This window comes from Epargyreus clarus, unplaced genomic scaffold (genome assembly GCF_041222505.1).
Source record: "Epargyreus clarus isolate Ecla_fem2 unplaced genomic scaffold, WU_Ecla_fem_2.2 ptg000001l, whole genome shotgun sequence".
Lineage (NCBI taxonomy): Eukaryota > Metazoa > Arthropoda > Insecta > Lepidoptera > Hesperiidae > Epargyreus > Epargyreus clarus.
The window spans coordinates 12705633-12718853 of record NW_027332209.1 but is presented as its reverse complement, the minus strand read 5'-3'; the positions used below and the strand labels follow the sequence as shown (position 1 = coordinate 12718853).

The window sequence follows — 13221 nt, the reverse complement described above, 5'->3', positions numbered from 1 at the left end:
ACTCAAAAGGTTCTACTTACCTTTTAAATAGTTAGGTGATCTTCGTAGAATTCATAGGTTATCAGCTTAAATAATGACTCCAGTCCATGAATTTAAGGTTGAGGATAGTGTCACGACCTGAACAGGTCTAAAAACTAAAAGGCAACAGTCCGCGAGATACTCTAAACATATCCTTTATATCAGTATGTATTTTATTGTCATCATGATTATTCATTTTATTTTGGTATTACTTTTTAAAATAAACTTTTAGGTATACGAACCTATGATATTAAATTTAACCTCTTTGGTATGCAGTTATTTTTACGTATTTTTTATTATAAGTTGGATATTATTATTAAATATATAAATATATAGGTGTTATATATTGGCCTTAATCACCATAGTTAGAAATTCGCCTTAAACAAAATTATCAAGAAGACATCTGATCCTGCACCGCCGCCGTGCCGTGGGAACGCTGACTCCGCACCACCGCTCCGTTTCCACTGTATAGTCCCGAACGTGGGAATTCACTCTGGGCGCTAACATTGCCCCAACAAGTCACTTAGGATAGTTAGTTTTAATTTAGGTTAGATTTAATCCAAGACATGTAATATTCTGTTTTGATTAAATACGTATATATAAGTAATTCGGTCTTTCTGTATCCTGGCTGCTGCATCCCGACGCATTATATAACTTAGGTTCTCCTACATTTTTACAACACTAAGTATTTAGGTACACAGTTATACTTATAAGATAAACTGAGCAATAAATTTAGTATTTACTTTGTTACAAGTTGGTCGTATAAACGTTCAACCAGACGTGACGTCAGACCCGTTTATTCCAGGCCACAGCACACAGACAGAAAAAAGAAATAAGTAAATACCACATATGTTATTTTTATCCCAATATGTGTTCTCTTTACAAGAATTGCTACATATTAATATTTTATAATAAAAATGGTAACAGTCCTGTAAGGTTGGTTTGAAAATTGGGCAACTGCGTTGGAGGTTTAGAGTTTTAATTGTGAATCTATATTTTTCCGAAATTATGTGTGGCATAGAAATTTATGACATAGCTTCTCGTTTGTAAGTAAATTTAAATATATCTAGTTACAATTTTAAGAACTATGCAAAAAACTTCAATCAAAAAGAAAATTTACTGAAAATTTTACATTTTATCAGACAGGTAAGCTAACAGTATTTTTTAATAAAAGGTCATATTAAATACATCATTACAAAAACAAAATATTAATATTCGTACTTTCTCAGAGATCTTTACTATATTTTTACATGAGTTCACGCTTAACCCGTATCTGTTATTGAAGTTTATACATTCTTATATTCAGTTTCTATATTTAAAGCCATTAGTATTTCTAAAAGCCAATTATTATGACACATCTCATTTACAATTGAATAACAAATATTCGACTTCTTTGAACATTTAACTTACTTTGTTATTCATTATTTAAATAGGTCTCAAGGCCCACGCTATTTAAATAGTTTAGTTTTAACCTAAATTTGTAAAAGAAGACTATTTTGGTTCTTAATTTGATTCAGTTATAAAATGTTTTAGCCGCACGAGTAGTGTTATTCTAGAATATTGCCACAGCCTCTTGTAGGATTGTTACACAGGCTTTTGTGCTCTATTAGAGATCAAAACGCAGAATTCAAAAATAATGATAATTTTGTTTTTACTATGTTTCACATAAGTATCACCTAAGTATTACCTAAGTCAGCATCTTCACAAGGATTTTTGTGAAGATACTGTATCGTATCAAATTGTGTTTCTATGATTCTTCAATTAATCCGGTGTAGAGAATAATAGTATCCACGTAGTGAAAGACGAAACAATGTGAAGCAATCCTTTCTAATAATAAAAAAGAGCCGCCAGTTTACTGATATGGGGTCATAGAAGGCATCTAGCAGACTATATATTTTGAAAGAGATATGCAACAACCTTTATCTATTAACCAATTATTGTAACAACCAGCTTAGCGAAACTTACAAAATAAAATAGAATAGCTTTTCCTCATGAGGTTTTCATAAAACAATTGTCATCTAGACAATAATAAATGAACATTGGGTACTGCACCATCAAAATATAAATAACTCAAAGGTGACTGACTGACATAGTGATCTATGAACGCACAGCCCCAACCATTGGACGGATCGGGCTGAAATTTGGCATGCAGGTAGATGTTATGACGTAGGCATCCGCTAAGAAAGGATTTTGATCAATTCTACCCCCAAGGGGATAAAATAGGGGATGAAAGTTTGTATAAATCTTCTTAGTTAATAATATTACTTCGTAACGCGAGCGAAGCCGCGGGCAAAAGCTCGTTTTTTATGAAATACATACAGCGTTGTCCTACAATTGATATTTATCTAGACTAGCATACAAGGCATCTTGTACGAGATATCCAATTTTATTCTTAATGCGTTTATGAGAGCGTGGGTTTGGTTATTAAACGAATATTTGTATTTTTATGTGTTTGTGTGGGAGTGTGCTATTAAGTATAAATAAATATCTGTACATATAAAATCGCAAGCATACACACTTACTGACTAATTATCGCAGAGTCTAAATTACTGAATCTAGAACCATGAAATTTGGATATTTTATGATCTAGACTCTTACACAAAAATTATCATGATATGCGCATATGAAGTCACGGGTAACAGCTAGTAAATATTTTTCTGTAAACTTATCGAACTTATAGGTTACTATACTCTTTGATCGTACCTCTTCATTGATTGAACTCTTCATGCTAATAAGACAATTGAGGAATACTTTCAAAAATTCAAGCATGTATAGATAATAACTACTATAACAAGCACTTAGAAAAAGGACTAAGTAAGCAAATTGAGCAATTGTTATCAAAAATATGCATGCTTCGTTTAAAAAATATTCCTTTTATTTATTAAAAGTGAGTCACTCAGTGATATAAAATTGAATTAAACGAAATAATATTTGGAGCTTTCGTAGAGCCATGTAGCGGGTTCGTAGCCGACTCGTAGCAATGTACACAGATACATCCGATTGGCGTCGTTATTGTATTAGCTCATTCTATTACATCATATTGTGATAGTAATCGATAAGACAATCCGAAGATTGAGTGGTATACGTCCGTTATTAATAATCTATCTAATGTTTCGCTTACCAAAGATTATCATTTGAATTGTCAATTTGAATTGTGATGAGAGAGATGAGATTAACATTAGTCCTTTCTATTACACCATACTATGATGGTAATCGATAAGGCAATCCGAAGATTGAGACATATATGCCCGTTATTTCAATCTATCCAATGTATTGGTTATCAAAGATTGAAATTTGACAATTTCTTTATATAAGTTTGTCTATCACCATTGTCACATTTCTATCTTTAGTAGGCTAATTTTGGATAGATTGACTATTAATAACGGGCATATATCACTCAACCTTCGGATTGTCTTCTTATAGATTATCATCACGGTATGATGTAATAGAATCTGTACTCCTCCATGTACAATATATACACTTAAAAATCATTAAAAAAAGTTTTCAAGAATGTATAAAAAATAGCAATATGAATTTGGTCAACGTGGTGGACTATTGTGTGGTCTCCTTTTGGGGGGAGACCCGTACCCAGCGGTGGAACAGAAATGGGTTGACAACAACCATAAAGCGTTCTGATTTAATCCGCTGCAGTATAACTATATCAGGGTGCTTATACCTAAACACTGCTCATAATAATTCTTATCAGACGAATTAAAAGATCGTTCGCGTCTATTTACCATAAAAATCAAAAAAGTACGAGATATAAAACAATAATATAAAAAGTATAAAACCAATTATGTTGTCTCCAAACCCTTAGTCAGTTTAAGATAATTGACTACAATTTTCAAGTCATACAAACTTAAAGCGTATTCCGAGAATTTTCCGAATGCTAACCGTAACAGCTATGTTTTTCCAAGTTCTGAATCACTCGCTCACCCTCCTTGGTATATAAGCGGCGGGATTCCCTCGGCACAGCAGTCGTGAACTCTCCGTCGGCGAGGGCGGCTGTGCGATCAGGATGGAAAACTTTTTACGTCGAAACATCGATGACAACTTTCCGACTTAAAGGTAAGGCTTTGTAGAACGGGGCTTGCTTGAGTGTAGAGGTTTCGTGTTCGGTGTAGGGATTTGAGTGTATCTTAAAAATATTTCTGAATTCACGTATTATTCAAATTCGAAATATTTTTCCGGTGCACTGAATACATTGGTTAGATTTATAATATTTATCAGAATAAGTAAAATAATGAATATTCGCCTTAAATAATTTAAATTATCCGAAAAATACTATCGTGTTATGAGTACTTAATATTCAACAAGTCATATTATAAAAAATAGTTTCTCCCAAGTTGTCTCTAAAGATATTTGACTTCAAAATTTACACACCAATTTGGAATCATACTTAGGTACAACATTATTAAAAAACGCAATTCAAAAGTCACAAATAGTTACTAATTAATTAATAGATTAATTTAACTATTAAGTACATTTAACTAGATGATTATACCAGATTTTGTAACTATTTTATTTCTTTATATGCAAATTATAAATTCACATAAAAATCTTCTCTTCTTTGCATTAGGTACGTCGTTTATCATTTTACTCTGTAATAGTAACTTTAATATACTTCCATAATATTGAAATATTAAGTAATAAATTTAACTTACATTTAAAAACAGCACCAAAAATAAATCTACGTATTGAAGTTACTAGAAAGTGCACATACAACACTACAGAGCATAGACCTTAGGACAAATATATTGCCCTAAATAAAGATTTATGTCGTTGACCGATACTAAATACTAGTAAGTAGTACAATAATAAAATCATAACCATTAAGAAAAGCATATGATTTTTTAATTAATGCAATAATAAAGTTATACCATAATTAAAACGCGCATAAAACAGAACGGTCAACTTTAACTATAGCACTTAACCAAATGCTGCTTTCTCGCGCCTATTAATCTTTCACATAAGGGTTGAAAACTATTTTCTATACTTCGAAAGTATGCACCCACTTGATACGTATGCCCGTTAATAATAATTAATCTGTCCAATGATTTCCCTACCATTGGTTAATGTTCCTTAGTAGAAATTGTTAAATTTCATTCTTCGGTAGATAGAAAATGGTTAGATTTATATTGAATACTACTTAGGGAGGCCCGTATTTTTACTATATATTGTATTATATTTTAGTGAATTGTACTATACATTAAAGAAAAATAATGAACGAAAATTACTATATTTTTATCGGATATAGATGCCGTAGGCTCTCCCGCGAAATCGCTTCATAAGCAGTGATATTAGTACCAATATTTAGGAATAGGTAGGCGAAAAAAAGGTAGTCAGAAAATTTTTCGCCTTGATCAATTACAGTGAGTCGAGTCAGCGAAAAAAAGGTCTGAAAAATGGGTACATTACATGTTTCCTAAAGTATTTCTTTGTTGTAAGAAAAATGTCCATGAGAAATTGTAATTAATTTTCAATATGCATGTAGTTTTGAAAACTCATAAATGGAACTTTGAATTTGAAAAAATGACTGTTTCTGCTCAAATTAAAAAAAATCAGGAAGCCATATGTGCCAGTGGTCTATTTGTTTCGACTTTTACTACTCAAAATAACAAATGTGTAATGATGCTTCAGGATTACCTGCGTCAGTAGATTTCACCATGGTACCTTTTCGTGTATCCAAAGAGAGCTTTTATCCACTTTTTAATCCACTAGATTGCAGACTGTGGAACTATTTATCAGGAAATAATAATTTCAATCTGATACACTGTGGGCTTAGTTTACATAACCCAGTTAGTGGAACACAGGCAGTTAAAAACATACAAAGCTGTATAAAGGTGGGCTATAAATAAAAACCAAGTTTGCAATATATCAAACTTTTGGTACGTTTCATCGTGATTATTTTTTATTAAAAACATATATAGTGTACACAAGCTTTTAGTTTTAATAACAACATATAAATAATTAAAACCAAGTTTGCAATCTATCAAATTATATTTTTTTACATTTTATCGTTTTTATTTTTGATTAAAACACACTCTGGAGCTTTTAGTTTCGATGACGAAATATAATATTTATAGGAATTAATTTCCCATTTAGCATGGTATGCTATGCCGAAAGATTTCAATATATTTGGGGTATTACTCCTGCTTTATTTATTTCAATGTTAGTTTTTCATATAGTATATTTATTTTAATGTTGACAATATGATGTTGTTATTTATTACATTTGAAATGGAGTAAATTGAAAAATGTTTTATATAAAGCAATAAGAACAAAAATAAGAAATGACTGAGAATCGTCATAAATATCGTAGATCATTGTAGAACTGTCGTAGAAATCTTGTAGATGGCTACGAATCGAATTCACTTTCTTTAAACCCAATTTTAATTATCTGTTATTTTCTTTAATTGCTTAGGGAGTAAAATATTATTAACTTATATTAAATTAAACCTGATTTTATCTACACTAATATTATAAAGAGGAAAGCTTTGTTTGTTTGTTTGGTTGTAATGAATAGGCTCAAAAACTAAAGTCCAATTTAAAAAAATCTTTCACCATTCGAAAGCTACATTATCTACAAGTAACATAGGCTATATTTTATATGAAATATATTTGATAAATAGATTTTGAGGTAGTACAAAGTTTTCCGGGTCAGCTAGTAGCTAATATACGGATACTAGTACTAGTTATGTACTGGTACTGTAAGGTGGTAAGGAGTTTTATAGCCGCTCTCAGGTAGAACTCCTTATCAGTATACGTTTGATTATAGAGTAGGTGTAGACACCATCAGTAAGCCTGCATATTATATGCTACTTCAATATAAAACAGTGTTCAAAAATAAAACATGACAAACATTTGAAACTGATTTTTTCCAACTGAAATTACCAAGTAAAATTGTAAGTTTGGAATTCTTCCACACTACGAAGTCACGTTATTTGAAAACCGAAAGTGCTTTGATGCATGTAAACAAGCCACATTTTGCGTGTTCAAAGTTGTTAGCTAGTTATATTTTCTACTTTTCTTTTCATAAAACTTAGGCTTTACTTTAGACTGCCTAGTACGCAAAGTTAGGAATGTGATAATTGACGGTACGCCGTACCATTCAGTGGCTTTTTAGGGTTCCGTTACCAACTTAAATAAAACGGAACGCCCGGATTTTCGTTTTGTATCTTTGTCGGTTCATCCATTTTACTTAGAGGGTCTCGGCAGTATAGATATTTAAAATTTAAAAGGTGAGTGTTAAATGTAAAAACCGGTCAATAAGTGAATGACGTCATAATGCAACGAACATTTTCAACATGTACATTAGTATAAATTAAACACACTTTTAACAAGATCTGGTTGGAAAAGTTTCATTTTTTCTCCAAAAGGTACAGTTTCGCATACTATTCGCAGGTATTTCGAGTTTGGCGATTGCAAAAATTGCAAACATATGTCTAAACTATAGATTTACTCTTACAATGATCTTGATGCCATGACTATGATCATCTTGCCATATCTATGCAAATTTAACACATGTCACACATGCTTGTTAAATATTTTTAACAGAATATTTTCGTTTACATCGCAAAAGAATGATTGTATCTTTTAACAGCTGTTATCTACAAAGCTCGGATTACGGAAGAGCTGTAAATTGTAAGTTACATAGAACTTTCACATGTAGCCATGAAACTTGCTTTTCTCTTCTATGCACGTTGCGCATTAATTTATTAAATGCACGACTTGGCAGTATTACTACATTAGTGTACTCCAATTTTACTCTCCGAGATAAGATCGAATTTCGATCGATTTCAGATATAATTATTATGTAAGCTTTAGGTGAACATCTTACCCTTTTAATGTAATACTTTTTTATCCGAAAATCGAAAAGCAAACGAGTAAGTTGACCACTTAATAGTGAGTTGTCACTTATGGATATCATTAGTTATTCCCAAATAAAAATATTATCCTACATAATATATTCGCCACAGATATAAAAGTTTCCTTAAATAGGCTAAGTATTTTTAACGTACACTTTACGACTAAAAGATGGAAATATTAAAGATTCAGGCATTATACAGAAAAAGCATTTGACAGTAAGCGAATTACAGCTTTCGTGGTGAGGGTGCCAATACGTCCCACGCCGCACGCAGCCAACTTTGATGTCTTCGAGTCTATTTATCTTTCACGACACGATGTCTTCACGATATTCTATTACAAGACATTGAGTGTAAACGTGAAGTTTGTTTTTACTTTAGTCCCAGAGTTAGGCACAAGGCTCTCTTTGTATAATAAGGGTTTTGTGATTATTCTACAGTTTATGGTTAGATTCGTGATAAATGAAAAGAAATGAAGAATAAAAGAAATCACGTCTAATTTTCTTTTTAATTATAATTTAAAACAAAGATGGTATAAGAGGATACTATACTGTATTAAATAATCAACTTATTTGTAACTAAACGCATGAATAGATTTGAATACTTTACGGACATGTACCTAATTTAAATTACATAAACAAACTTTTTCAAGGACAAGGACAAGGTTCCGGAAGTAATATATATTTTTAGGTCGATTTTCCGTAACCGTACACTATCTACGAATTTGCATATCCTGGTGTAAATGTCAAAACTAAGGAAGACCGATGCACACGGCAACACCTTGAAAGCTAATAATAACTAATTAAAACCATGAATGATTCATCACGACCTCCGTCTTCAGGGTCGCAGCCGTCACGTGCACGTCCGCTGTAAAGTACCCGGCAATACTTCTTGAGACTATTTCTCTATTAAGCTAGTCGGAATACACGAAGCATATGTAACGAGGTCAGGTCAGAGGGCTGCCAGTCAGACCATTACATAAAATTTAGTGGCGTATTTTAGTTATTGGCTAGGTTTTCAATTTCGCGACCCTAGTCATCGTTTTGGTAACCCTGAAAGCTTATTGTGTTGTCGCTGTCGTAGCACTTCTGACATGAAAACGTGTAATGGTTAGTTAAGGGTACCTTATTACTAAAGATGTTCGAGGTAGCCATGGATTTGTTTTAAATCCCCCAATAAGGTTGCTTGATTATGATTGGCCTAAAATCGGAACGTGACTAAATGAAAATCCAGCAATTCTGGTGGTATATTTGACATTCATAGCTTAACTACCTCGTACATCTTGGTGGAAAAGCTTCCTAAGTACAATGCTCGCCGATCGAACTTTCTTGTTTACAAAATACCGTCAGATTTTAATCGCCAATAACTACGAGAATAATAATGCTTTAACGTTTAAACCCATAATCGGTAGACCATGTTTGTACGAGTTTTCTTGCAACATCACTTAATTCTTTCTTTGAATTATGTAGTATTTTGCGTGTTCAAAATATAAACGAGAAAGTGATAAAATAAATCATTTAGTTTCGCGACAATCTTTATTCTGGGAACAAATTAAGAGCAATATTGAATACTGCTAGTTATTATCTACATTAATTTGAAAAAAAATAAAAGTTAATATTATAAAGGACCATTCTAGACAATGCTACGAGGCCAATTATTATTCAAAACGTTTTTAACTTATTATTCTTAGAAGATATTGAAATTTGCTCGTTGTCGAAGCTATTAATAAACTCCCCAAAATAAACTAAGGAAATAAAATTATGAGTGACTGTTCTTTTAGCACTTACAACAACACTGTCGCACTACTGCCTCAATTGAGTTATTCGGAAGGCAAACTACTTGAATAAGCAATTTACCTAAAATGCTTATTTAGTTTCCGTCCGCCTTTTAGTTAACTTAATACTTATATTGGAAATACTTTTTAGTACTTATTTAGTTAAAATAATACTTACGTACGGCCCGAAACGAAGTAATTTTATAGGCTTCTGCTCAACAATTAATAAAATTTGAGTGTTCGTCTATGATGTCAAATAACTTACACTTTTAAGCTCATATGTGCATTTGTAAGTAATCATTTTTTTTTTGTATTTTTGTCCACCACTTACTAAAAAAATTGCTACGGACTAATCTTAGAGGTACGGCTCTAATTTTCGGCACAAAACTTTCACATTACTGACGCTTACATATACTTAACTTCACATATACATACATATTTTATAATATCTACCAAAAAAGAATTAAAAACGGTATATCACGATAAACTAATTTAAGAATATTCTTGAATTACTTTATTTACAAACTTTGTTAGATATTAATGTAACGACCGTAGTGTCTGTTAATATCATAAGAAATTACACAGTACTCATTTACGAAATGTCTTAAGCACGTGTGTGTACACAAAAATAAAAAGTATAAACATACATCGGCTGTTATAAGGTGATAAGTCGGCTCATGGGGTGAATAATTCACTGCGGCGATCGAAGGCGGCCGTGTCGCGCTACGTGCAGTGTTATGCAACACTATACGTACTCGTATAACGTAACCTGAGAATTATTGATCACACTGCACTCTATAATTTTTATACACTCACGTTACGCCGTTCGCCGAAAACGTAAACAAGGGTGAAGGGCGTACACTTTCGATTTTACTCCGGTGTCTCTTGTATTGGTTTTCGATCCATTTGCACTGCATTGCGATAACTTCACTTCTGAGAATTCGGAAACTAAATTGAAATAAGGAAAGCTACATAGAATGAAAAGGTTTTAAAGTCATATATAAAACTTAAATAATTATAACTTGTTAATAATACATTGTAATACATTAATTAGCCCCAAAATACGTGTTAGGTGCAACAAATACAAGGCCAAGGTACTAGTATACACTTCCGCTACGCGCCTACGTTCATAGATTTATCGATTACTGGGCAGTCAATTCAAGTTTAGCGTTAAAATAATCGCTTTATGCAAATGCTCTTACGATAATCTCCTTTTTCTTTCGCAGATCACTTCGCACCGGCGCGGTCAGCTGCGTCAAGGGAAGAGAAGCCAGCGATGGATATTGCGTATTCCGAAACTTTTTTCACTTATAGTTTATTAAACAGCAGTCTTGGTGTGGTTTTTTGGTAATATTTAAAGTCCACTCCCAGTAGGATTTGTATATTCTAAGCAGGTGTCCGCGAGACCCAACGCAAACTTGACTCGTCGTGGGTGTTCGAGCGTACTGAGCCGGGCACCTTCGTCGACCAGGCACGCGTAGCCTACAGCCATGGGCGCCAATCGAGCGTACCCTGCCTTCACCTTCCTTTCCATACCCTGGCCACATCATCATTGCTGTTGGAAAGATCGTTTCGCCGTAGGTAGGGACTGTAGGGTAACGGTAGAAAGTGAGTTTTTGATACTTGGGTTTAGGAGGGTATTTTTGTGCAGGTGAAACGTTAAACGGCCAGCGGCTGATCGAGTTCCGGCTGGGCCACGAGGCGGAGTCCGAGCAGGGGCTGGCCGTGGCCAGCGCGGAGCTCATGGTGCGCGCGGAGACGGCGCCGCGCGCGCGCCGCGTGCGATACACGCTGTGGGCGTTCACCGTACACGGGAACGCCACCGTCGGCGAGCTGGCCGGGGCCACAGAAGCTGGTAATCCTTTAAACATTTATTGTACATTGACACAGTTGTGACTCACTTGTGAGGATTTGGGCCACTTCCATTAACCGTATACTGGTCGGTAGACATCACACATTTTCATGAATATGAAGAATTCTCTGGTACTTATATACGTTTCCCACGATAATTTGTTTCCTTAATAGGGAAGGTAGGTTTGAATTGGTTTGAAACAGGGATAATATTTGAAATATCCGAAAGTCCGTAGAGTACCCTTTCTCACCGGTCATATTCATCAATCAAGTTTATGGATTTGTACAGGCAATGCATGCATGATTTGTGTTTGTGCCCCTTACTGCATGCATACGGAGCATACAAATGTGTCAGGTGGCGGGAGCGGGTCGGGCCGCGGGTGGCAGCGGCTGGACGTGACGGCGGCGGCGCGGCGCTGGGCGGCGGGCGGCGCGCGCGGGCCGCTGCGGCTGCTGCTGGACTGCAGCGGCTGCGCGGGCCGCGTGCGGCTGCGGCTCGGCGGCGCGGCCTCGGCGCGCCCGCTGCTGCGGCTGCGACTGGAGCCGCGCGCGCCGCGCCGCCGCCGCGCCCTCGACTGCGACGCTGCGGCGCGCGGCCGCTGCTGCCGCCAGACCTACTACGTGAGCTTCCGCGCGCTCGGCTGGGACGACTGGATCGTAGCGCCCGAAGGGTACTACGCGAACTATTGCCGCGGCGCCTGCGAGCCCTTCCTCAACTACCATTCGCAGGTATATTAAAACGACCAACTAAACTTTACAATTAATCTGCCTTAAGCATCATAACTCAAAAAGTTAGTTTTGTTTTCAACGTATTTTTATTTAGCTTGGTATCTAGTTTCAGACAGGTTGTCCAAGTTCAGTGATAGTGATATGTAGTTATATTATATTTTAGTCCTCTTCTTTTTTTCCTTGAATTATAGAGCCCACTTAAAATGAAATGGACTGCGAGGTAGTTTAGTGATACACATCCGGTTAGGCACAGTATGGTGGAATTATATAATTGACATTGTGTTGTGTGCGTCAGGTGGTGGAGGCGGCGCGGCTAGAGCGCGCGGCGTGCTGCGCGCCGGTGCGCTTCTCCGCGCTGTCGCTCATCTACTTCGGCGCCGACTCCAACATCATCAAACGCGACCTGCCCGAGATGGTGGTCGAGGAGTGCGACTGCCCGTAGCGGCCTGTACATAGCCTCCGCCCGCCCCGCCCCGCTCTCCCGCCGCTATAGGGACGCTTCCGCTCTCCAATCCGATTTAATCCGAATCGATTATAAATAATATTCTCGAATTGTGTAATATTTTGTTCCTCGCGTTCGAAAGACTATATCCTAAACGAATAAGGGCCGAGTGTGGCTTAGTGTCGAGTGCTTCTCGCGCTAGGGTCCGAGGCGGCAACCGAACCATAGGCCCGGGCCGCTCCGCCGAGGCCCCGGACCCTCGCGCGAGCCCTCCGCTCCGTCGAGGCCCCGCGCGCGCCCTAAATAATTTAATACGCCGTTTTCTTTCACCCCGTTTGGTGATCGCTTGTAATTATTGTAAACTGTATTATAATAATTATTATAATTATAATAATAAATCAACTTTTTCATAATTATTACTACCTCTTTTATTTGTTTTATCCCTTTATGTTGAATCATCTAACTTTTCTATAACTAAGTAGTCTGAATAGACAATGAATAAGTTGTCACTAAAGGAAAAGGTTTACATAACGTAACATAAGT

General features: G+C 35.7%; 1 protein-coding gene across 2 annotated transcripts; it reads left to right on the top strand.

The window, feature by feature from the left end:
* Nucleotides 1-4005: 4005 nt before the first annotated feature.
* On the top strand, nucleotides 4006-12982 carry Actbeta (inhibin subunit beta). Of its 2 annotated transcripts, none has more exons than XM_073093271.1 (4): nucleotides 4006-4086; nucleotides 10883-11511; nucleotides 11863-12236; nucleotides 12532-12982. In XM_073093271.1, exons 2-4 carry the CDS (start codon nucleotides 11400-11402, stop codon nucleotides 12676-12678), a joined length of 633 nt encoding a protein of 210 aa, XP_072949372.1. In that variant the 5' UTR covers nucleotides 4006-4086; nucleotides 10883-11399; the 3' UTR covers nucleotides 12679-12982. The 2 variants fall into 2 exon arrangements, with proteins under 2 accessions (XP_072949372.1, XP_072949381.1); XM_073093280.1 differs by lacking the exon at nucleotides 4006-4086 and having other exon boundaries at nucleotides 10887-10943; nucleotides 11308-11511.
* Nucleotides 12983-13221: the final 239 nt, after the last annotated feature.